At 41.5% G+C, this 23,731-nt stretch overlaps 2 protein-coding genes across 3 annotated transcripts; one reads left to right on the forward strand and one right to left on the reverse strand.

The window, feature by feature from the left end:
• Nucleotides 1-618: 618 nt before the first annotated feature.
• On the reverse strand, nt 619-15,811 carry sh3bgrl (SH3 domain binding glutamate-rich protein like). Its single transcript, XM_061236294.1, has 4 exons — nt 15,575-15,811; nt 5,508-5,693; nt 3,152-3,232; nt 619-1,641 (listed from the first exon to the last, which is right to left on the reverse strand). The coding sequence occupies exons 1-4, from the start codon at nt 15,617-15,619 to the stop codon at nt 1,606-1,608; spliced, it is 348 nt and encodes a 115-aa protein (XP_061092278.1). The 5' UTR covers nt 15,620-15,811; the 3' UTR covers nt 619-1,605.
• A 1,724-nt stretch (nt 15,812-17,535) lies between these two features.
• LOC133124935 (non-histone chromosomal protein HMG-14A-like) lies at nt 17,536-23,015 on the forward strand. 2 transcript variants are annotated; one of them, XM_061236527.1, is made up of 6 exons: nt 17,536-17,717; nt 19,202-19,228; nt 19,399-19,434; nt 19,856-19,903; nt 20,046-20,165; nt 22,181-23,015. In XM_061236527.1, the coding sequence occupies exons 1-6, from the start codon at nt 17,703-17,705 to the stop codon at nt 22,229-22,231; spliced, it is 297 nt and encodes a 98-aa protein (XP_061092511.1). In that variant the 5' UTR covers nt 17,536-17,702; the 3' UTR covers nt 22,232-23,015. The 2 variants fall into 2 exon arrangements, with proteins under 2 accessions (XP_061092511.1, XP_061092512.1); XM_061236528.1 differs by having other exon boundaries at nt 17,540-17,717; nt 19,399-19,428.
• Nucleotides 23,016-23,731: the final 716 nt, after the last annotated feature.

The raw sequence follows: 23,731 nt of genomic DNA on the forward strand, positions 1-23,731 counted from the left end.
TGTACTTTGTCCAGCTGAATCAAATAGTGCAGTTTGTAACCATTTTGGATCACTTTGCACTGAAATTAATACGTGTTAAAGGCTACAATTGCAAAGTCATTATAACATATAATTCAGTTATGTTATTATGGAACATTTGTTTATAAACAGACTCAACTGTGATTATTTGTTGAATAGTTTGGATGATATTACAAAGTATCTCTTTTCTGTTCTGCAGGAGAGAATCTCAGTGTTTTTATGTTCATGTTTTGAAGGACACATGCTCACATTCCTGGCTCTTATACACACTGTACAATAGTGTGCAATGTGAAGATGGTGCTGCAGTTGTCAGTAACAGTCTGACAGTCTTAATGTATAAATTATTCTAATATTACTAGGAGGTAGTAGAAATTAACTCTGGATATGGAGCATAGCCAAGATCTGCCCAACATCATTACTATCTTATGACCAGGATGCTCTATTTCAGACCATTTACAACGAGAACAAAATCCTCCTGTATCAACAATGCCTACAAGGTGTGCAAAATGTAGAATGTCTCACAGCGTTCAAGTCACACAAACATTTCTGAAACTAAACTGAAACTAAATGCACCACCAGACACAAACATTACTAGCAGAGAACGTTTTTCATATTTATTTCTTTATAAACATTCATAAAATAAAACATTTCACCGACAACAAGCAGAGGAGTGGAAGCATCATACGATTTTATAGCCACAAGCATTTTTTGTACTTATCCCAAAAATAACCAAAAACATTGCATGGGGTACAAAATGCTTGATATGGACACATGTTTTATTGCCAAATATTCAACTCAGTATTTCTCTTAGATGTGAATATTAAAGTAGACTCCTATTACTATTATTATTACTGTACATCCAATAAACAAACATTTTGGGTTAGAGTCGTACCAAAGTATTTTCTTCCCAAAAGACACATAACCAAGAATGTGTGTAGCAACAAAATAGCTGGATTATTTCATGCCCATGCTTCCTTTAATAACAGTATTTTTGGCATTTTTGGCTATTTTATTTCCTTTTATCTGCCTGTTAATGGAAAAAGGTGCAAATACAAAAAAGAACAGAAAATTGCATGTTAAGACATTAAGGTATACAGACTTTTTGCATTGGTACCCTTCATATACTTCTCACACATTTATTTGGCGCAGACAGTATATTCTTTGTCAAACTATACGGCAGAAACAATATAATGTGTAATACGTTCAGGCATGGATGGTTAATGGCTGAGGACACTACTGTAAACATGTTAAACACATGGTTCTCAACAGCGACAGAGAAGCCTGTTCACACTAAATCTGGCTGACATTTGTGGCACAAAACGAGACTCAGTAGAACAAACAATTCATTTTAAATTTCATGTTGTCACCTTCTGTCACAATTCTGACACGGTTGATGAAGCACTGACATAATGATTTAACAATATCTATAGCAAACGATGATCAAAATTATGGGAGAAAGTTGTGGAATAAAATTAAGGATGCGAATGTTTGGCTGCACCAGACAGCACAGTTGCATTTTTTTTGTCAAGCTGCAGTACTAAAGGCTGACAGGAGAGGGTGCTAAGGATGGGGAAAGGCATTTCCTGGCTACTGCTGTGCTGCTCTGGCAAGGGCTTCTGCTTCCTGTTGAGAAACAGAAAATGGGGTCAGAATTAAGCAAGGTTGGTAACTTTTCCTGTGGTTCCAGAACTTGTGAAAATACAATTATGAGAGCTAGGTTAAGCAATATTGAATTTCCATAAACGACACAGAGCACTGAAAGTCGCCATTTCAACACAAGAGTAACGGACAAGCGTGCATTTCCTCTTAAGCACATACTTCCGTCTGACAATGTGGAATAAGAGCGCAGACATTACGTGTTAACTCGGAGTCTACAAATGGACGTCTGAAAAAAAAAAAACAAGGGACTGCACACAAAGGCTCCCTGGGCCTCCACACTGCAGTACCCTGTGAGTCTGCTAGGGGGCACCCCGGCACATGCTGAATGGAGCAGTAGAGGAAGCTGGAGTCGGTGAGGCATGGCAAAAGCGACAGGACGTTCAGCTTAATTAACACCCTGCATCTCTGAGCCAGACACCGCCATAACTCTGCAGGCACTGCATTGACTCAGACAGGGCTGGGGTGCGGCCGCTTTCTGTAGTTCAGATAGGGCTGTCAATACTTATTAATGCTGCCACAATTTCCTCTACTCCCTTTCCTGCACTAACTGCGTCACGTGTGTGTGTGTGTCTACTGTATGCGCTGGAAGTTAGATGAAGGACATAGCACTGGCCCAATGTCTAATTGCGGGTCTGCGTGTGTGTGTGTGTGTGTGTGTGTGTGTGTAAGGGGGTGTTCTGACACTGATATACCCATTTCTACACAACAATCATTTTCATTTCTCCATGTTGAAACTGACATTGCAAAACTCATGCCCACAAATTAATGTGGCTATTAGAGATATATAATTAATAGATGTGAACCACTTGACAGTGCATTCAATGCATCGTGTATTGAAGGCATTCAATTAATCTTAGCTTGAAACCGTGCACATCGTGATTTGGCCTTTGTATGGCTATAAAGCGATCTGCATTTCGCTTTTGTCAGTTCTGCCTGTGAATCAGGGGCTAAGCGGCTTCTCTAAAAGGTATCTCTTTGGAGCAGGAGCAAGAACCAACAATTTCACCAATCTGTCAGTGCTGTTCAGATATCAGGTGCAATCTCTGGGCTAGCTTGGGCCATTGCTGTTAACTGCTCACCAGAAATGAGTTTTTCAGCGGGTATTAAGGACTACACTTTGACATCTGTATGCCAGCAAATATGAAGCAATAACATAAATAATAAAAAACAAAATGTTACTTTTGTTGTCGAGGTATGGATGTCATTGTATACTCTAGATTAAACGAACAAGGACATTCAAATATAAATTGAACAGTTTTATTTAACTCCAATACCCAAAATGTGAATTTGATCAAAATCTGAATCAAACAAAATCTTAGCCCCATCTTTAGAAGCTAAACAGCACTTATATTAACATTAGAAGAAACAAAATGAACATCAGAGAACGCATGCTATATATTAACCATCATCCTGAAGACTAGTTGTCCTTTGAATAGAGCATGGAGACACATGGAGACATATGCATACAGCCTACCTTTGATCCTGGAGGGGCAGTCAGGCCTAAGAACGCATACACAGCATTGTCTTCCCTGGCATCGAAGAAAGCCTCGTAATTCTGCGGGAATTAAAGAGGGAAACCTTTTAAATGTATATTTTCCCTTACTTTATTTTATTTTTGACATTTGTTTTTTTTAGAAAAAGTAGAACAGAAAAGTAGCAGATATGATAGTTGATGGGATGAGTTTTGAGCTTTCTGAGGGGGAAAAAATTCAGCATAGTAGAAGTCTGCCTAAAGATGAAAACTGCTAGCCAAAAATGTAAAAAATAAATAAAATAAAAATAATTTAAAAAATCACATAAATAGGGTGTCTCGGTGGCGCAGCCTGTAGAGCACTGACCGCATGCTCATTGCGAACCGCGACGTCAGCGGTTCGAATCCGACCGTCTGACAATTTGTCGCATGTCTTTCCCTCTCTCTCGCCCCCATTCTTCCTGTCTCTATATACTGTCCAATAAAGCTGAAAAAGGCCTAAAAAATATCTAAAAAAAATTTTTTAAATAATGTGTGTCATTTCCAAATAAAATGAAACTATTACAGCATGAAAAATGCAAGGTACGATAAAACATTATACTGTGATGAGTTAAGCCATGCTGTAGAAGACAGCAGAAGACACAGTGGGAACATTGAAAAGAGAAGTGATCTGTCCACAAGCAGACAGCTTCTGCCTACCCTACTTCATGCCAGCTGCTTGGTACATGGTAATTCATAAATGAATTCATCAACTAGTTGTGAACTGCACGAACAGGTTATTTTACACTGTCATTTACACTGTTTTCGCTATTACTGTGATGCTGCCTCACTGATTTTACAGGACCCAACAGGCAGTTATAGTTGGGGAAGTATATTTCCAGTTTTTGTTGAGTTTCTGTTTAATGCTCAATTGTTTTATGAGTGGTAAACAATGTATTGTATGATACGGAATTTGAATGTGTAATTGCATTTGCTAGGCGGCACGGATGGTGCAGTGGGTAGCACTGCCGCCTCACAGCAAGGAGGTCCTGGGTTCGAATCCCCGTCGGCCGGGGCCTCTCTGTGCGGAGTTTGCATGTTCTCCCCGTGTCTGCGTGGGTTTCCTCTGGGTACTCCGGTTTCCTCCCACAGTCCAAAGACATGCAGGTTAGGCTGATTGGAGAGTCTAAATTGCCCATAGGTATGAGTGTGTGAGTGAATGGTGTGTGTGCCCTGTGATGGACTGGCGACCTGTCCAGGGTGTATTCCTGCCTTTCGCCCAATGTATGCTGGGATAGGCTCCAGCCCCCCTGCGACCCTGTTCAGGATAAGCGGGTTCAGATAATGGATGGATGGATGGATTGCATTTGCTTATGCTGCTTCTGGGTAGGTACCCTAAGCTTGTGACATTGAGGTTGATATTGCAGGTTGTTCGAAATGGCTAGCGAAAATAAGCAATGTTTTGAGTTTGTTCGGTGCGTGTGTGCAAGACCCCAGCGGAACTGTTCACAAACAATTTGAGTGTTTGCAATTGGTCCATCCAAATATCCAATATAACATTGTTGGTAGGGTCACAGTTGGCCGGCCAAGGGGCAGAGTTCAACTTTATTTTCCAGTTCAATTAATCAATGCACTGTACTGGGTTATAAGGTCATGTCTGTATATAGGCTACAGGAGATTTCAATCAGTGTGGTCTGCAAGTTTGTCACGTGCAGCCAGCAGCCATACCATCATGCACCCTGCTCCAGCCAAATGGCTGAAGCTAAGTGGGTGTGGGCTTGGTGAGTACTTTGATGGGCTGGGAAAAACTAAGTTGCAACTGGAAGTGGTATTGGTAGGCCAGGAGGGGGGCGATCTTCCCTCTGGTTGTAATGATGGGGTTCTTTTAAGATCCCATTACACTCTTCACAAAGAGTAGGGGGTTCTCCCCGGTGTCCTGGCTAAATTCCCAGCCTGGCTCTTTTAACCTGCCACCAAATCATCTCCTAATTCTATTGGCAAAAACATTGTTCTCTCCACCTCAGCAAGTGTGTGGTGAACATTCTGGCTCAAAATGGAAGCTGTGCATCACCCAGCTGGGTGCTACACATTGGTGTTGCTTGAGGCAAGTTTACCCCTCATCCCCTATAAAGCTCTTTGAGTGTCTACAAAAGCAATCTACAAATGCACTGATCTATCTAAAATCATGCCTTATTCTTCCTTCTAGGAGGAAAGTTTAACCTTTTCTCCACTGCATAACCAATCAAGCTTCTGGAAGCTTATCCCACAGAATAATAGCCACTTTTGCAACCTTCGATTCTCCATCTACAACCACTTTCAAGGTTTTATAAGGTGGAGATCCTGTACCGCACACACTCTCCCACAGCGACTCAGCACTCACCCCACAGTACTGTGCCTCATTGAAGATCTGTGGGGGAAGAGGGTTCCCCGTGGCAGGCCTGGAATCTTCCGGAACGTTCTCCCGCATCCACTTCCTGTTGTCCTCGTCTGCTGCGATATCGCACTCCTCAAACTCTATCTTGTTGGCTGCAAGGAAGCCCATGACATCCTGCTGCTGCTTCTTGATCTGCAGATGGGGGTGACAGGGTCAAGGAGGGTCAGAGAACAGCAAAACGCCCTTATCGGCAGAATACAAGAGCCCAGTGAGACAGCATTTTCACAGCTTTGACAGACATTTTGAAACACATGCCTTGACATGTGACATGTTAACAAAATATAATCAATTATTTCAAAGGTTAAAACAGCTACACTAAGGGCTGGACTCAATGTGGAATCATGACTGTCATCAGGCTGTGTGGCGGGGGTGGGTCTGCAGCAGCCCCCGCTGTCTGCATGGCATTGGGAGATACTCTGACCAAGGACCCAATTAGGTCCCAAGCCTAATGGAGCCAACTGACCAATTATTCGCGCTCCAGGACAATGACATCACCTTTCAGTGGACATTTATAAGCTCAGTCACGCCTCTGAACTCTGCTACCCCATGATACACCACGAGCAAATGAGAGAACCGATACCGCCCAGGGAGACTTGTTCCCTAGAGGGGAAAAGCAAAAAATAGATAATTTGATTGCTGCTTTAACCAAGTACATGCAGCTTTCAGTTTTTGGAGCTAGTTTACATGTTGGAGTTAGATTACCCACATATTCTTTAATCAGTCCCATCTCACCTCTTAACAAAGAGCGTTCTGAGATGGCACCAGCAGCGGAATGAGAGTGGTCAGTAATGGGGTGTAAAATGTGGGCCATGGGGGGGTTGAGAGGGCTAGTGACTGCCAACTGACTCCTAGGTGACCTCTCCGAAAGTCGACGGGCGCCCGGATAATGCGCCCACCGGGGAACACTGTGTAAGCGGGACCTAACAATGTCCAATTAGACCCCGGGTCCTCGTTAGCTGAGAGGAAAACAGCAGGGCGAGTAGATTTTCCAACAAGAAAACAGACTGTGATGTGAACTGAGGCAAAGGCTGGAGCAGCCGGGAGGACCAGAGATCCTCACACAGAGACCCCAGGCCAAATCTGTGTTACAGAGCACCATGCCGCTACTTTGTGTCCTCATTACAGACTCAGTATGGCAGAGAGGCCCCCTTGAAACACTACCCTTCAGAACCACCATCAGACAAAACAAACATCGTTCAATCTTGGGCCAAAAAGACTTTCAAATACAGTAGGCCACCATTTTAAGAAATAATGAAATGTACGATTGAGAATTCATATACAGCAATTAAGGGCTAGTTTCACAAGCAGATTAAATTTAGTCTTGATCTAAATAGAGTTTTGTATTGATAATCTCTACTCAAATTAGAATTTAGTCTGTGTCTATGAAACTCACCCTAAACGTTTCAGGCCTAATATGATTAATGATACATTATTTTCATCATTTGGTAAGGAAAAGAAAAGAGCCTCATTTAAACAAATACAGGCAATGTGGTTTTGAATGGTGCATGCATGCTAATAGTGAAAAGCCAAAACTTCATCTACCTGCACCTACCTACAACATACAAAAGACACCTTATTTCCAGAGGGAAAACGGTTCAGTGCCCAGAAAACTGTTCTCTAAAGGTCCTACTGAGAACCGTTTTTGGCAGTTACCACAGTTTCCGACATGACATCCTGTGAGAGGCATACTTTAACTAACAGCTACACTGTGGTGCATCTTACAAATGTCTGAGGCACCCCTCCCCCCATTTCATTCAAATAAAGCTAAAACTGCACCATTTAAATATAGTTAATACACTGTTCCATAGTCCATTCTTCACTCAATACAATTTTGAATAAATACACAGTGATTTGAGAAATAACTAACAAAAAACAGGGTTCTCCCCAAAGGCAGGGTTCTCACCACTGTGTCAGGGAAATAGTACCCTAGCCTGTGTTGCCTGTGTATCTACATGCAATCAGGAGAGACACATGGCTTCTGTGAAACAGAGGAAGCAGAAATGCGTGTCTAAAGAATTACTTTGTCAAGGCTGAAAAACAATCCTATTTCCTTCAGTATCAGCCTTTACGCCTTTAATCAAACCATTACAGTCTTGCTTTATTGCATGTGTGTAATTTTTAAATGAAAAGATGGGAGTTCCCCGATGACTTGACTAATGTGCCTAATGCTGTTCTGCAATTATGGCCTGTTTGACACAGTCGAGCCTACATTTTCCTAATAAATGAAAAGCTGTTTCATATTTTGCATTCTTTTTCTTCTTGAAATACCGAAAAGTTTTGTATTACCGTTACACCCCCTACTGCTTACTCAATAAGCGTAGTATGAACACATATTTCAGAATCTATCTTCAAGTAGTTTTTTTAAAGTTTATAGATCATGTCATACACATCGAAGAGAGAGATTAGTCTTCCACTTTTAATATATATTTTCTTCTGGAGTTTATTATGTCCAGAGAACATTTAATGTATGATTGGGCTGATCATTGGCCAAAATGATTTCTGGTTCTTAACGTTTATGGTTTGAAGGCTTTTGGGCAGTTTAAATGCTCCAGAAAGCAGGAAATGACTTAAGGTGCAAAAGCTTAATAATTTACACAACCAGCCCACCCTACCCCTTGTGAATAATATAACTGTAGTGAGTTACAGTTTTGGATCAGCATTTAATACAATCCTTCATAGCAAATGTGCAACTTAAGCCTATTTGTTTCTGACTCTTAAACACTCATTCCCACACTCTACACCAGGGGTGTCAAACTGAACTCCCAGGGGGCCGCAGTGTCTGCAGGTTTTTGTCGTTGCCCTTCAATCAGCTGTCAATTAAGGCCTTGGGAACAAGGTGTGTGGATTCCTTAGCCAATTAAAGACTTAAATGAACCACAGGTGCCGGGAACAACCCGAGTTTCACACCTGTGCTCTACACAAACGTTAGCCAATCGGTAGCACAATGTCACGTCATATGGCCGCAGCTTCAGGACACAGACCAACTCCTCACTGCAGTATACTCCGTCTGAATCCTCTCCTCTCTCACATGACAGACATTTCTTTAGACACAGAAGAGATAAGAGGGAGCAGACGCCTGAGATAACGCAGGAGTAGAGGAACATTTCAGCTGTAAACTGAAAGGGAGCGGAATAAACAGGAATACCCTGTCAGCAAATACTTCGCATTTTTTATTTCCGACATGAAGGGCACAGAGGGAGGAAGAGAGGAGGGCGAGACACTGAAGCTTTCAGTCCCTTTTCCCACTCAGGAGAACAGATGCAAAAAGCTCCCAGTCCTCCAGACAACTCAGCCAGGGGTAAACTTTGAGAGAGATGTGATTATGGGTCGGAAAGCCACCAAAAGACACATACAAACATACAAATCCCCCCACTGCATACACATATGTAAGTAAGCAAACATACACGCATACAACCACACATATGTTCACAATGGCACACAAAAACGCACGTACCATACCACAGTGGCAATAAATAATGTCTGCAGCACAGTTTAAAAGGAGTGGGAAGAGGAAACTTTGGAACAGCTGAAACTGCTTTAGTTGAGGGCTGTGCAGACGCTGTTCTCAGGAGGGGGAGGGGGCATGGGGAGGGAGAGCTGCCCTATAAGGAAGCATGGAGACTAGGATCTGGTGGGACTCTGTGGAGGAAGGAGGCAGGACAGTAAAACGCACACCAAATATGGCTAGCTAAGCGAAGCCTCGTCTGCCTGCCTCTCCGAATCCTGACACCTCCTCCACCACATGACCATGCACATCCCCAAGGCAAGAGACACGGCCTTCACCTCAGCCCATGGCACTGTACAGACCATACTGAGAGGCTCAGAAGACCAGGACGCAGTTTTAACTGTTGGCAAAAGCCAGCTTCTGCGGTTGTTTAAGATAAGACTTAAGATAGAATCTTATCTGCAGATGTATTTGGCCCTTGAGGCTGTATTTGTGAGTGAGAATCAAGAGTAATTTTCAGTGACTTGATTTTAGCATATACATAGTTTCGGCTTAGGTAATAAGGCCGCATTCTAATCCCTTAGATCCAGCAATGTTACTAGCCCTCAGTAAAACTAATTAATCATTGTACCGTATGGCGCATACCAAAATGACCTGTGAGAATTGTCTACAAATCAAAGTAATATTGCTGTTCATACGTGATGTAGAAGTTCACCTATTAAGATCTGAAATGTTATGAAATTATGATACATATTAACCACTTGCCAGTTTAAATAAAATGAACCACTAATGGCATTACACAGACTATTGTATCACTTCAAACCTAGGTCGTATGATATAGAATTTATGCATTTTGGCATTAAAGTACTGCATGGTAGCGGCTCTCCAACAATTTACAGTGTTGTCACATATACACAATCCAAAATGGCAGCATATGTGTAATTGTCTTAGCATTATAACCGCAGCAGAAGGTGTGCAAGCACTATTGCAGCGTCATGCTCAATAGAGAAAGCCTATATCGCAGTGGCCACATGCAAATCGGGAGTCATGCTCAAAACTAGCTGGTGAATGGCTTTAACAGATGGCCGTTTCAGAGCCCATTTAAATGTAATGAGCCTTCCATGACGGAGTGAGACAAGCATTAGGCTGCACTGCTGGCTTGGTCTTGGTAAATTGTTGATTCAAGGTCACACAACTAAGAACATTCAGCCAACAAGAGCCCTTAAATCAATAAGAAAAAGGCTGCTGGTTTGACTAGATACTATTTTTTTAAAGGATTCAGACTGAAAAGCCACCACACCCATAGTTTGCTGACTGTGTCCAAAGCATGCTGGGAAAGGGTTGAACAGTGGACAGAGGCCAGGCTGCCCTCTGAGACCAGGAGGGGAGAGCAGCTTGCCTCTCACTGCAGCCGCCGGTCACAGAGCCCTCATTGTCCCAGCGCCAAGCTAAATTAATTTGCCGAGGAGCAGAGCCAAACCCTGGTTCCCCGTCTTACCACTGTAAAAAAAAAAGAGTTTTAATTCAGGGGAAGCTCCCTGTACCTGGGTGTTAGACCTTCCAGTACCCTGTGCTGCACACTGTTTACCGTCCACCCTGCCCTGAGTACAACACTCGCGCATTGCATGGAGTTCATAAAAGTATCTGCTACACAGCTCTAACAAGGCTCTTCCCTTCTGCCATTACTCTTCTTTCAGGACATGTTTATGGGTGTGGTGGCAATAAGACATTTCAGATGTTCACTCTGTTTTATCTCTCTGGCACTCTGAAGCTGGGGACGAGTGCTCCTTTATCTGTCTGACTCTCCGAAGGTGTGGAGAAGCCCAATGAAGATCTAATTCAGAGAGCTGTATATGCTGAAGACAGCAATGGCAGACGCACAGACACATACACAAACACACGTACACTTTTCACACACTTTCACACATACAGATTCAAGGACACATAGTCAGTCCACCACAAACACGCAGGTACGAGGGCGTGGACAAAAATTAAATATTGACACACTGAGTAATTCCGTGTTGCTTACTGTCCTGTGATTACACTAAAGCGAGCAAGCTAAAGCTAACTATTCCACATGCATTAACTTTGTAATGACTCCCATAGGGAGCACACTGTTTTCACACTTCATTAACAACCTCACGTGTCACGCAGGGAACTCAAGCCATCTGAACTGTAATAACTCCTGCATTGGAACACGGCTGACCGTAAACGCAATAATTGCAAGTGATTGCAATTATTATTGTTGACAACATCAACTTGCACGACCTGTGGTGAACGAAGCAAACAGGCGTTTCCGCTAATTTCTTTCATTGGCTGACCATGCTTCCCGACTAGCCTAGATTAGTGGAAGACTAATCTCTCCCATTTCTGTTTCGCCAGATTCTGTGTTATCAGGCTAAGTACACTGACCACAGAAGCAGTTACATAACTATATCCACCCTGCAACCTCAACCCATGGTCACACATGCTCATGTGAGCTTGCTTCCAAAACGTTTTCCGGCTCCAGATGTGTCTGGTCAGGGCCTACGTGTCTGGCCCTCGAGCCTAGTCATGCTCAGTCCATGAAAGCGGACCTCACATCCATATGGAGCAAGGCCAGCTGTGCCTTGGAATGCACAACCCCCTGCACAACGCGTTCCCACACACTGCAGGCCAGCTGAGTATGAAGCACAGCAGAAGGCTAGCTGGACCAGACACATGCCTTGTATCCTGCCTGGACTGTGCCAAGCAAGGCTAGGCAAACTATTGTGCTGCCCACATAAGGAATGCGTATTTTAGCTTGTTGGAAAATATACAAGCCAAGTACAGTTAACCCCCTCTGAAGCATCACACCTTGTAGTAGATCTGAGATAACCTTGTCTACTCCCTAATGCAGTCAAATTAACTTCCTGGATCAGTACCTCTATATTACATCCTTTACCCCTGGTGGGCCAATATGAGGTAACCTCGTCTACCCCATAATCCAGTAAAATCCTTTCCTTTGATATGCAGTACCTGGGTGTGACATCCTCTACCCCCTACCTCAGTCAAATTCCTCAACACCTTGTTTCCCTACCCTGATCTAATCAACCCCACCTCCTGTGACGTGTTCTCATTTGTGGTCCTTTTGTTTCTTTTGAAGGACAGGGTATAACATTTACATTTACATTATTGTCATTTGGCAGACGTTTTTAATCCAAAGCGATTTACAAGTGCATAGGTTCTTCCACAAGTTAAAGCATCAAGTGTTAACATTCTCCCTGAGTTGTTACATTTAAAATAAAAAAATGTATGAAGATGTACCTGCACTTTTTTTTCAACTTCAACAGTGTAAACAAATAGAACTCCACATAGCTTAGTTATTTAAGCTACTTCAAATTGGATGGATTCAGCACAAATTTACAGTATTGCGTAGCAAACAATACAAAACAGCACACAGTAGTCAAACCAAACGGTACAGTCCCAGTGCTCTGAAAATGGGCCAGCTCTCGACGATGGCAGTCTATGCAAACTGGCATGGGTGTAGTGAGCTACCAGCCTAATCCCACCACAGCCTACCCCTGCAGGTTAATGGTGGTTGATGATATGGCCAGATTTGGCTGGTGTACCCTGCATTATTCTCTGTCATTCTCAGCCTTGTATTGCATGCATGCAATAATAAGAGAATTCAGCCATTTCATGTCCTGTGGGTGGATGGGTGACGTATGACTATGAGCTTGAATTCCTGTTTGTTTCAAGCTGTTTTCAGAACTCACGACTGCCCCACAGCAGGGGAACCACCATTCTATCAGTAGATCTCTCAGCACACTGCCAAGGCCACACACTCACCCTGGGAGGGGTTTCCATTTTTTTGGGGGCCCTATGGCTTTTTGACTGCTAATTAACATAAAACTCAGCTCAACTTAAACAGACGGGCCTCTAATGACACCCAAGGCCTTGTCTGCAGTGGATCTCCACACTGTTGCCTCAGTTAAGTGCTGACCTAATTGTGAGCAATGAGCACATGGGAAGTAGAGGGACTGGGTGGTTGTGTATAAGATCCACGCGGCACGGGTCAGAGATCTGATTCAATGGCTTTCCGCCCTGCTTGTGTTAGGAGGCCCCTGCATTAGCCTCCAAATGCAAGGGAGAACAGAGAGGGGGTAACAGTAGGTGTCACCCAGTCAGGGACTGCAGCACCATTGCGTCCTCTTAACTCTCCACAGCTCAGCCCCAAACGCTGTAATCAAATTCTTCATCGGCAGAGCATACACAGAATCCTCAGAGATGGTCAAGTGTCTCCGTGTGTGCACATACCGCACATGCACTGTGTTTGCGAGTAGGTGTGATTGTTTGTGCCCACATGGGGGCAGCCTGTAGCGCAGTGGCTAAGGTACATGACTGAAACCAACAAGCTAGTTTGATCCCCGATGTAGCCACAATAAGATCCGCACAGTTGGGCCCTTGTAAATACATGTAAAAACATAGGTGTTTGTTTGAGTGCTGTGTGAATGTGCGGACAGACTGAGGAAGCGCTTTTAGTAAGAGCGCTCATGTGAGTTCCCTGCCCCGCAGGTACGGTGGAGACAGGATTGAGTTTCAGATGGCTCCAAAAATGAGAAAACACTGACCTGAGCTTAAATGGTCACCTGGCTGGTATTCGCACACTCACCGTTACCGTGGCAACGCGGCTGCCCAGCTGGGACTGTTAGACATCAGTGTTGAGGAGAACTGCTTGCCTGCCACACTTACTGGGTGTGGGGTCACCAGAAAGACCTGACAGGATGCTGGGAGGAGCCCATAGGCACACTCATCCTGTTCGGCTGTGTACATACAGGAGACAGGGAGCTCCCACTGAGGGATGAGCTGTTCACACTCCTTCTGCCTGGGAAAGGCTCTACATTACATGCTCTAGCACAAACTGTATCAAAAGGAGGTTGCAAATCTTTAAATTGTGGATAGGATGGCTAAAGAACACAGGCTCTTTGTCTAAATGTCCACTTATGCAAACTTGTCTTTTCCATGAAAGTGTAGGCTAGTTACAGTAATAACTACAGCAATCAAAAATGAGGGTGTGTTTTCTGATACCTGATGCCTAAGCCAGGTTAACTCTGTCCTGATTTCTTGGCGGGGACATCAGATTGAATTACCTTTTTGCCAGAGTGAACACATAAAAAAACAACTATAGCAGTCATGTAGAAGGCAGAGTGAAAACAGCTGAAAGGCTCAGCTATGTATGCATATCTGTGTATGTGTGTGAGAGAGAAGGGGAGAGAGAGAATGAGTAAGTGAGAGACAGACCGAGAGGAGTTCCAAATTATCCTTGGCTCTCGGACTGATCTATAGGAGATGTCACACACTGCAGGCAATCCTAAAGTTCGCAATGTGATTAAACTGCAGTCCACTCAAATGGAGGCTTAGCTCAAAGTCTGGCAGTCAGACAACTTCTCCAAAGAGACAGATATGGGATATCTGGGAGCTTAAGACACAAGACCTCACACACCCTGGTAACCACTGCATTGAGGTACAGAATACCTAATTGACCTACCACCAATGTTCTACACCTGAAAAACTACTGAAGCCCTTCGGAGTTGCACACTTTGAAGTGCTGGTTGTTTGCAGTGGATCTGCTGCAGACTGCATGCATGTGTATGTGTGTCGTTACTGTATGTTGAATTTGGAAAATGTTTAACTGAAATTTACACATACAGCACATAGTAAATAAGAGTGTCCATTTAAAGAGAATTACCACAAACTGACCTGCTTTTATTTGCAAGATTCAAGCTGAAAACAAAACACAATGATAAGTAGCCTACAGAAATTCCATTAAATATTGATCACACTAGAAAGGCACGGCATACCGCAAAACTGGGCTAAGTTTTGTTGCGCTACGCTGGCACTTGTCATTTAACTTGACAATTCCTATTAGGCTGCACCGGCTCGTGGACAAGCGACAGGCAGGCTCTCTGACCTCGCGTCTGAGTGGAGACATGGTGGCTTGCAGCAATAGCACCTTATTTAGTGTTATTTATTGAACGTTGCCCCTTCAGTTGTAGTAGGTAGGCGTTCCTTTTAATGCAAGACTACGATGAACCGGCCTAGTCAAAGTGCAAAGTGTACGCACGTTGAACACGTACGAATACGTCTAACGCTAATTGTTATAGAGCTAACAGTATTACTTTGTAAAAAGTTTTATATATAGCATACTTTTCTTTTCACACAAATAATACAAATAAAATGTCACAAAGAATTATAAGTATTCTACCAACGATAAACTTTTTTTATTTTTTTATGTGAGAATTTTAATGTAATCTCACATATTTGCTCTTCGCAATCCAGACGACTGAATAACGTTACCCTAAGCAATGAATCATAGCTGAGAATAACCATTGCTATGATCTAGGCTAACTACTGCTATTGAATCTGTCAGCATCACCTAATAGCCCACAGTTCAAGCACAAAGCCCTTCGCTGTTAGAGATCATAGCTGATCATAGCTGATCGGCAAATGTCTGTTTGTAAAATTGTTCAAATCAAACATACTCCAGTCACACTCCAGTAAGGTGACTCCAGCTAGGCTACTCAAAAATATAACAAAGTTTTCTTACCGAAGTAGATCCTGAGGAGGATGCTATGAAAACTTTAATAACCATTTTTATCCCTCTCAGATAATTGTGCAATAAATCTCTTTAGCTATTTTTTGTTGCAATAATAAGGAATTTAAAACTGAAATGAAAACGACTTTCTCCAAAAAGTATTTCTCGCAGCGTCGTTTTTCTGTTGAAGAGCAGTTTAGCTTGCAAACTCGCTAACTGGTTGTGTTTCAATTCTACGTCTCTCCTCCCCTTTCTCTCTCCCTCTCCCAGTTCAGTCCTTTTCGGGTGGGGAGGAGGGAGCTACGGTACACGCTGAAAACCGGAAAACGTTCAGGTGTCCAGTTTTTTAATTGATGTCTGTCAACACAATTTGAGAGATTGTTAATAACTATTCTTTCATTTAAAACATGGATACAACGTGCACAAACTAACCGACGTAACAAAGTTAGCTAGCTAGTAGTTTCTCAACCGAAGAAAGACTCATAATGTTATTCAGATAGATACGCTAGGCATGAGTCGTAGCCTATAGATTCCCCCATATATTTTTATGAACAATTTTGAATATGTTTAATTATAGTTTAAAATGTTGCCTACAAGCATGTACAGTAGCCTAGGTCATCCACCTTTTAGCTCCGGATGAGACATGCATGCAAATACTGTATTATGTAAATGCATGGAAAGTAGCCTAACGTTTGGCTAAATTAAGGTGGTATTTACAATGGTAGGACTTACAGGTAGTTAATACAACGTATACAGTTTAATGTTTCCCATTTAAAACGAACTGTTGTAATGTTATATCGTGGTTCATTTTAGAACTGTCTATCTTTTAAGTTGTATAGTGACCCAAAGGTGCAATCTGTAAAACAAGAGAAATCACCAAATGAGGTGTTGTATTGAGGCGCCCTCTAGCGACAAAATTTAAAAAGTAATAGTCCGAAATGTAGGCTACTTATAATGTAGATTTACACCAGTATTGTTTAACATTTATAATATAATATACAGAAACAGTACATTCTAAATAAAAAATAAAACAGGCAAAACACTGTAGTCTAAATTTAAATGAATTACCAGTTTGTGTTTGGTGATTTGGATTAATTAAAACGAAAATAAATCACAGAAGTGCATATGCATACAACATATGCATACATAAATATGTGTCGGCTACCGTTTCCTCTGTGTACGGTCTAGCAACCTAGTTTCTTTTTTCTTTTTCAAGTCATAAATTGCGTTGAACTAACCAATGGCCTATACAAATTAAGACCACACACAGAAACTTTTATTTATGGTTTAAATATAATGAAAATCTGTCATGAAAAGTTTCCATGAACATTTAATATTTAAGATGAAAGACGCTCCACTACTTATAAAATAGACACAGACACTAAAGGGGATCACAGGGCACTTATCACAATATTGTAGCGTCTCAACATGGCCGTGGGGGGAGCCGTTTTTCAAAGTGTCCAGTCGTGGTGAAGGTTATATACACGTCCAGAAGGTAAGTGATTGCGGCCACCAATAGGAATTGGCGTCTCAAACTCCCTTCCAAGGGGTTTCTTCCACAGAGGAATTTGGTTAAGCTGCCAAACAAGAATGTGTCAAGCAGCCTGGGCGCCATGTTGGAAGTAGACTATGCACACAGCTATCTTCCTTCGTAGTTTGTATGTCTCTGTCTTCCCAATGATATTCGATTTAATGCTAACGTTATGCAATATGCACTGTTTGAATATGGACTACTTACCCATGAGGATGCTTGTGATAGCAACCTATTTATTCTGCGAAACTGAGACGTTGTGTAGGTATTGTTGTAACCCCGCCTTATTCAGAGCCATAGGATTTTCCCTTATGAAAAAGATAACGTTTCCTCCCCCCTATGCATTTAGCATTTGGCGCCTAAAAAACTACCGGCGCTGAAATTCCAGTTTTTCTGCGGCTGTCATTGTCACCCACCCATTGGCCAAGAGCAACATCAATCACGGCTTAGCCGCACCCCTCCCCCATTCAACCACTGGGTTTAATGTTGCTGTGTGTTTACTACAGTATTTAGTATAAGGGGCCGTTTGCCTTTTACATGCTGTGAACTCTCAGTAACAAAACAGAGGTTTTTTAGTTTTATCACAAAGACGCATTTCAGGACTCCAACATGCCCAAGAGAAAGGTACGTAGCTAACTAGAATATGCGGATACACTTCTGAAATCAGAGAGCCATAGCTTGCTGGCTCACGTTAGCTATTTATTGTCAAGCCTCCGAACAACGGTCATTTTAATTAGGAAATCAGTTTTAGGAGAAAATACATGGTGAAAATCAAAGATATATATTTAACAATTATTCCGTAATTTTTCTGATGGGAAAAACATTTTTTGTTTGCGAAGAAAATGTTAAAACGCTTCTTTCTTGAGCAGCGCACTCATATCTTGTGGGGAGTCTGAAGTCTAGCTTGGTCTCCATGCTGTTAAAACACAGCAGCCATGCTTTGCAGCTCCGACTCTGTCCACCGTGAAAATGTCAAAGACGAAATGCTCGTCTATATGGCCATGAGCCCTTATTTTGATCCAGAAATACATCGTAAAAATGCATATGACACACTCGTTTTATTCGCATGTATTGTAAATGACTTTTTCCGTCTAAAGAAGACAAAAATAATATTTTTTTCTTTGTTCGTGGTACCAGATGGTTGCGATTACGCCTTTTTATCGCCAGGTGGCGCAGCTAGAAGTTAATTTCAACCCCTCCCCCCTCTCATCTGCCCCCTTCCCCGGCGCTGTGACAGAAAGTCGGAGAAGGGGAAGGGAGGTTTAGAATGGCGAATACTCCATAGGGATTAACGTGAAGTATTCTAGCTGTCCCTTTGTTCTTGGTCGCATTCGCTATCAAACGAAAGTGTAAAGCTTGGTAGCCAGCCAATGTTCATTTTTTGACCGAGCATTTTAAATGTCCCCAGCTGTTTCCAAACGATCACGCTAACTCAATTTCCCAGTCGCTTCTTACTGTAACATTAGGATTTAACGTTAGGTGAACTAATGGTAGCTAGCTAGTTAGCTGGGGTAACACGATTTTATACTCAGTGGAAGTATAGTAACGGCTACATTTCTGTGTACTAGATGCGTTTGTCTCGTTTTTATTTAACCGTATCAAAACAAGTTGTCCACGACTCATTTATTTTAGTAAATAGCTAACGTTAGCTAACAATCTTAGCATGTATATTTTGGCTAGAGCTAACGGTTAACTCATAATTCATTATGGGAAATGCTTTATTCGCGAAATTTTATATTATGACTTAGGCGTGTAGTTACCGCATACTCCGTTTTCGTCATGCACTTATAAAGACGTTTAAGGTAAAAATCCGTACGAAATGTTCAACAAATGAACGTCTTCTGGAACCCGCGAACACCTGTCCGCGTGTAAAATGACTCTGGGCCAGGCGACGAGTAGCCATTTTCTTAATCCACGCGCTTTTGTTCACGTGGTCTCATTCATATCAAATCAGAATGAATGAATGCATTGATCAAATTGATAATGTAACTGGTTGCATGAAAAACCGCGGTTAAATAGTGTTTTATAGTTATTTAAAACGTGAATCAAAGCACGAATGATGGCAGAATTTTAAATAAAGCTAAATCTAATTTTATCTTTTTCAACAGCAAGATGGAGGAGATGTCAAGGAGGAGGTAAAGTATCTCCTATGTCTTTGCACTTTTAATACAGTAACGTTATAAACTTATGACAAAGTTTTGTTTAGAGTTTTGAAATTCAACTTATTTGGGTGCATCTGAAGTTGCTCCATTGTTGCATGGTTTAAACATTTTTTTTGTTCCATTTCTCTTCCCACTCATTTTAGCCTCAGAGGAGATCTGCTAGGTTATCAGCGGTGAGTGTAAGACATTCCCCCATTTTTGCTTACACTTATTAGGAGTCATTTTTTGAAATGCCATTTTCACTGGACATCCAGCTTTGCACAAATGAGGTGAAGAAGATTACCAGTTTGTTGAACAACATCTGCATTGCGTAACAGGGCACAGCTTCATGTGAACCACATACTCATTTTAGGATGGTATCAGCACTGCCCAGGGATAAGCTGCATATTACAGTGTCCTATTAACCCGATTAGTGCTGTTTGTTCAAGTAGCTTGTGGCTGGCAACCTCCTGAGGTGAGATAATTATAATCACATCAGATGCTGGAGTACAGACGTAATACAACATAACATATAATATAACATCCCAGTTGTGAAAAAGGTACCCCTGACTGGTTGTTGTTATAGATGTTCAAATTTTTGTTTTGATTTCCCTCACACAGAAACCCTCGCCTCCCAAGCCTGAACCAAAAGCTAAAAAACCAGCAAAGGTAAGTCATTACCGAAAGACCATCCCACCCTTGGAAACCTTGCCTATCCATGAAAAACAATAGGCAAGGCCTCCAAAGGTTCCACAATATGTGGCCATATTTTCATGCCAGACTGTGTGAGTCCTTCCTACTGTTTTCACAGAAAGAGAAAGCAGTGAATGACAAGAAAGAGGAGAAGAAGGCCAAGGTGAAAAAGGGGAAGGAGGAGGCAGAGGCCAACGAAGAGAACCACTCTGAAAACGGAGAGGCCAAGACGAACGAGGTGTGGAAACGTGAAACCAGCACCGCCTTTGTCTCGAGTGCAGACCGCTATCTTTGCAGTTGAATCGGTTTATCTGGAGTAATTCCCCCCTCCCCCATGATTAGATTTCATCATGCAGTTGCATTTATTCCAGAAGCACCTGTTAAACAGAATCCAGACAATTATGATATCGCTGAAATGAAAGAAAAACACTCATTTTGTTTTAACATTCACATAGGTCTAGCACCAATGGCAGTCATGGAATGGTTCATTTGAAAGCCTTTATTTAAATGGTAAATCCAAAAAGAAACAAAATTGCCAGAATCTATAAATGGTGCAATTAGCACTGAGCCTAGAAATATTAGCATACGTATTAAAGCAGTTTCTATGAACACCACTCCACACCGCACACTGCCGTTTCTTCTGTACCGTGAGCATAAATCAGAGTTCTCAGCACCTCTATGCCACAGGACCATCACTGATCTAAAATATATATATATTGAATTATTAAAACTGTCAATTCTAAAATCTGTTGGGAGGAGACTAATATCCGGTTGGAAATACTCTCATCCAGCTTACACAAGTTTCCTGTTGCTGGAAAAAAAGTATACCAAGTTAGATTGTTTACAAAAGCAAAGTAGTTTACTGACTTCATCTCTTAAGGGAACCTGTACAGGTGCATTGTGGGAGCATATTCTTAGAAGTTGTTTGAGTGCCGCTTGACAGGTATCCCCAGTGAAGTGTAACAAAAAGAAGAGCACTGAATGCTCTAAATGTGTCTCGTCACTGTTAAGTTTACACAGACTTTACTGAGGTTATGGTTGCTGCAGCCCGCAGTCCAATCAACCCCGCAATGGCGACTGCTATTCATTTTGCTTTTATGGTTCAATTATTCAGCAGTAAGTACTAGCCTTAAGGATGTACATTTCCGCTCGGTGGAGAACTCTGCTCAACCTTCAAAGAGTTTGCAAAGTAAAATTTGTGATGTCAAATTTTTGCCTTCCGTGCACACTCCCTAGATTGTTTCCCCAGAATCTGTTCTCTCCTAGGTATCTTTGTTAATCCTGTGAAGAAGACCACATTCCTAATTTCATCTGTCCTGTCTTTGCCACAAATACAAGCACGTTTTAGTAATCTATTTAACACTTCATTTTAGTTTAATTTGCATCATTTGTCTTCAATTTCAGGTGGTTTCAATTTGTTCCAATGCATTAATCCTTTAGCCTACTACTAATACCTACTACATAAATAGTGAAATGCCTCTCACTGTTTGAAATTACTTTGCTTACCACAGTTAACTAGATGCCTAAATTGTAAGCATATTCATACTAATAGGGAATTAGGTTTCTGTGTAAGTACAATAAAGTAATATGTGTGATATTATGTGGGGAAAGAGCCTGGGAAACCAACCCAAGCTGCCGCTGCAGTAACAACACTAATTTCAACAAAAAGTAAAACATTTGGTAAACATTTTCTTATGAGGTAGTTTAGCAATTTATGCTCTATTGAACACAGTTGTGAAGAATGGACACCAACTGTATAGCAAACTACATTTCACTGTTGAGGTGGAGTGAGAATATGTAAATTACACCCCAGATGCCAAAGATATTTGGATATTTATTTTATTTACATGTTCTGAACTAAATTGGTTTGTTTAAATTTTATACAATTTTAATTGTGTATTTAAAAGCACTGCTGTCACCGTCAAGCCAGATTTGTTAAAAAATATTGACATTTTACATTAATATATTTCCACTCTCATGTTGAAAGTTGTGGACCATTTTGTTTTAATTGGTCACAATTATTTCAGCAAGTGTAATGCACCTGTTCAGACATGCGATTGAATTTGATGCGCTTTATTAGCATAAAAGTGTAAATGGCTCTAAAGTGCAATTTGCAAGTAGTAGTGTGTAAAAATGGGACATCTTTTCATCATTAGTCAGAGAAGGAAATTTAAATGTAGGCATTAATGGAAATTTTATGCAAATGTATAAAATGTACTGAAATATTCTTTCTTTCTTTCTTTCTTTCTCCAGGTGGAGGATGCTCCTGAAGAACCAGAGAAGGACGAGCCCAAGTCTGAGTAGCAGCACTGCCACCCTCCACCCCCCTTACCCTCACCCCTGCCCCTTCCTTCCCCAAAATACCCCCGAGTCTCATGTGGTCTAAACCTCCATGGCATAATTGTTAAACAGAGGAATATTTTTATCAACGATTTTATAAATATCGGTACAGGTTTTTAGCACAAATAAAGCTAAACAATGGAGGGCCTTGCAGTTCTGCAGCGGTCATATCAAGTGTCTGCAAGCAAGATGAACACAATAAAAAATATTCTTTTTTTAAATGGCATTTTGTGATTGTTGATAGCTTGTCCGGTGTAGAAAGAGCGTTCCAGCTTGGTAGAGTTGAATTGTGAGTCTTTGTCGTATTCTGTCCTGACGTTCTTTCCCAAACCATGTCACTTATGTGGGTGGCTAATTTTTTACCTTCTATATGTGCAGTGATATTTTTTTCTTTTTCTTTTTTTGAATTTTGAATTTTTATTTTGGGGGTTATTTTTAACTTTAAAAAAATGTGTTGTCCATATGAAAGGAATAGGAGCATCTGAAAACATTCCAGGCAGGGTTACTATGTGGGTCGATTTTTTTTATTTTATTTTATTTTTAAACAACCACATGTTGAAAATTATTTTGATAAAACGATATGGGAAAAATGGTCACACTGTTATACCGGATTTGTGTTTTCCTTCAAGGTAATGAAATTAGTTTTTAAACAATGAAAATTCAAAACATCTCAAAAAATCTGCAGGTGTATGTGTACCCACTCTTGCGTTCTGGATGTCTCTTAATAAAAGTAATCCATGGAACTTTCCTCACCCTGTTGTAGTGCAGGTTATTGCTCTTTAAAGAATGTCATGACATTGTATAAATTGCTGTCTGATTCTTAGATATGTCCATTTCAGGTTATTTGTCAAATGCCCGTTTTTTTATTGATATTTTCTGAAGCAACTAAAAGTTCAATATTGTGCCCAAAACCCACTATATATATGCAACATAGATCATAAGATATATGTTGCATATCTTATGATCCCTTGCATCTCCACTGTGTATGTGTTCTACCTATTGTGGCAAACGGTTGAAATACTTCAAAATATTGACTAACTGCTCTTAAGGGATCCCTGATAAGAGCCAAATGACAGCTATTGGCTGGAGCCACTTTGCAATGGATGCTACATAGCATGAGGAGGGAAATTTGCTTTTAATAGATAGATTGTCTGGTGAAAGTAGGTATTAACAGAATGTAACCTAAACTTTTAAAGTGAAAGATAAGTCAACGCAAGAGGAGACCTCCAATTTGAGATTGCAGCTGTTTCATCCTGGTCTGTGTGTGCTCTTCACATTGTGGAGATCTACAATAATCGCGTTGGAGCACCGAGTGCTAGACAGACGATAACTGTAACGAGGTTGGAGTTCGGTCCTTGACTAATCTTTGTATCTGCTTTGTCGCTACATTCAAATAAAGCCCTTTAAATGAGAGGTTCAGATTTGGCAGCCTGGCAGCTGTTTGTGACTGTTTTATTTTCCCAC

This window comes from Conger conger, chromosome 3, assembly GCF_963514075.1.
Source record: "Conger conger chromosome 3, fConCon1.1, whole genome shotgun sequence".
NCBI lineage: Eukaryota > Metazoa > Chordata > Actinopteri > Anguilliformes > Congridae > Conger > Conger conger.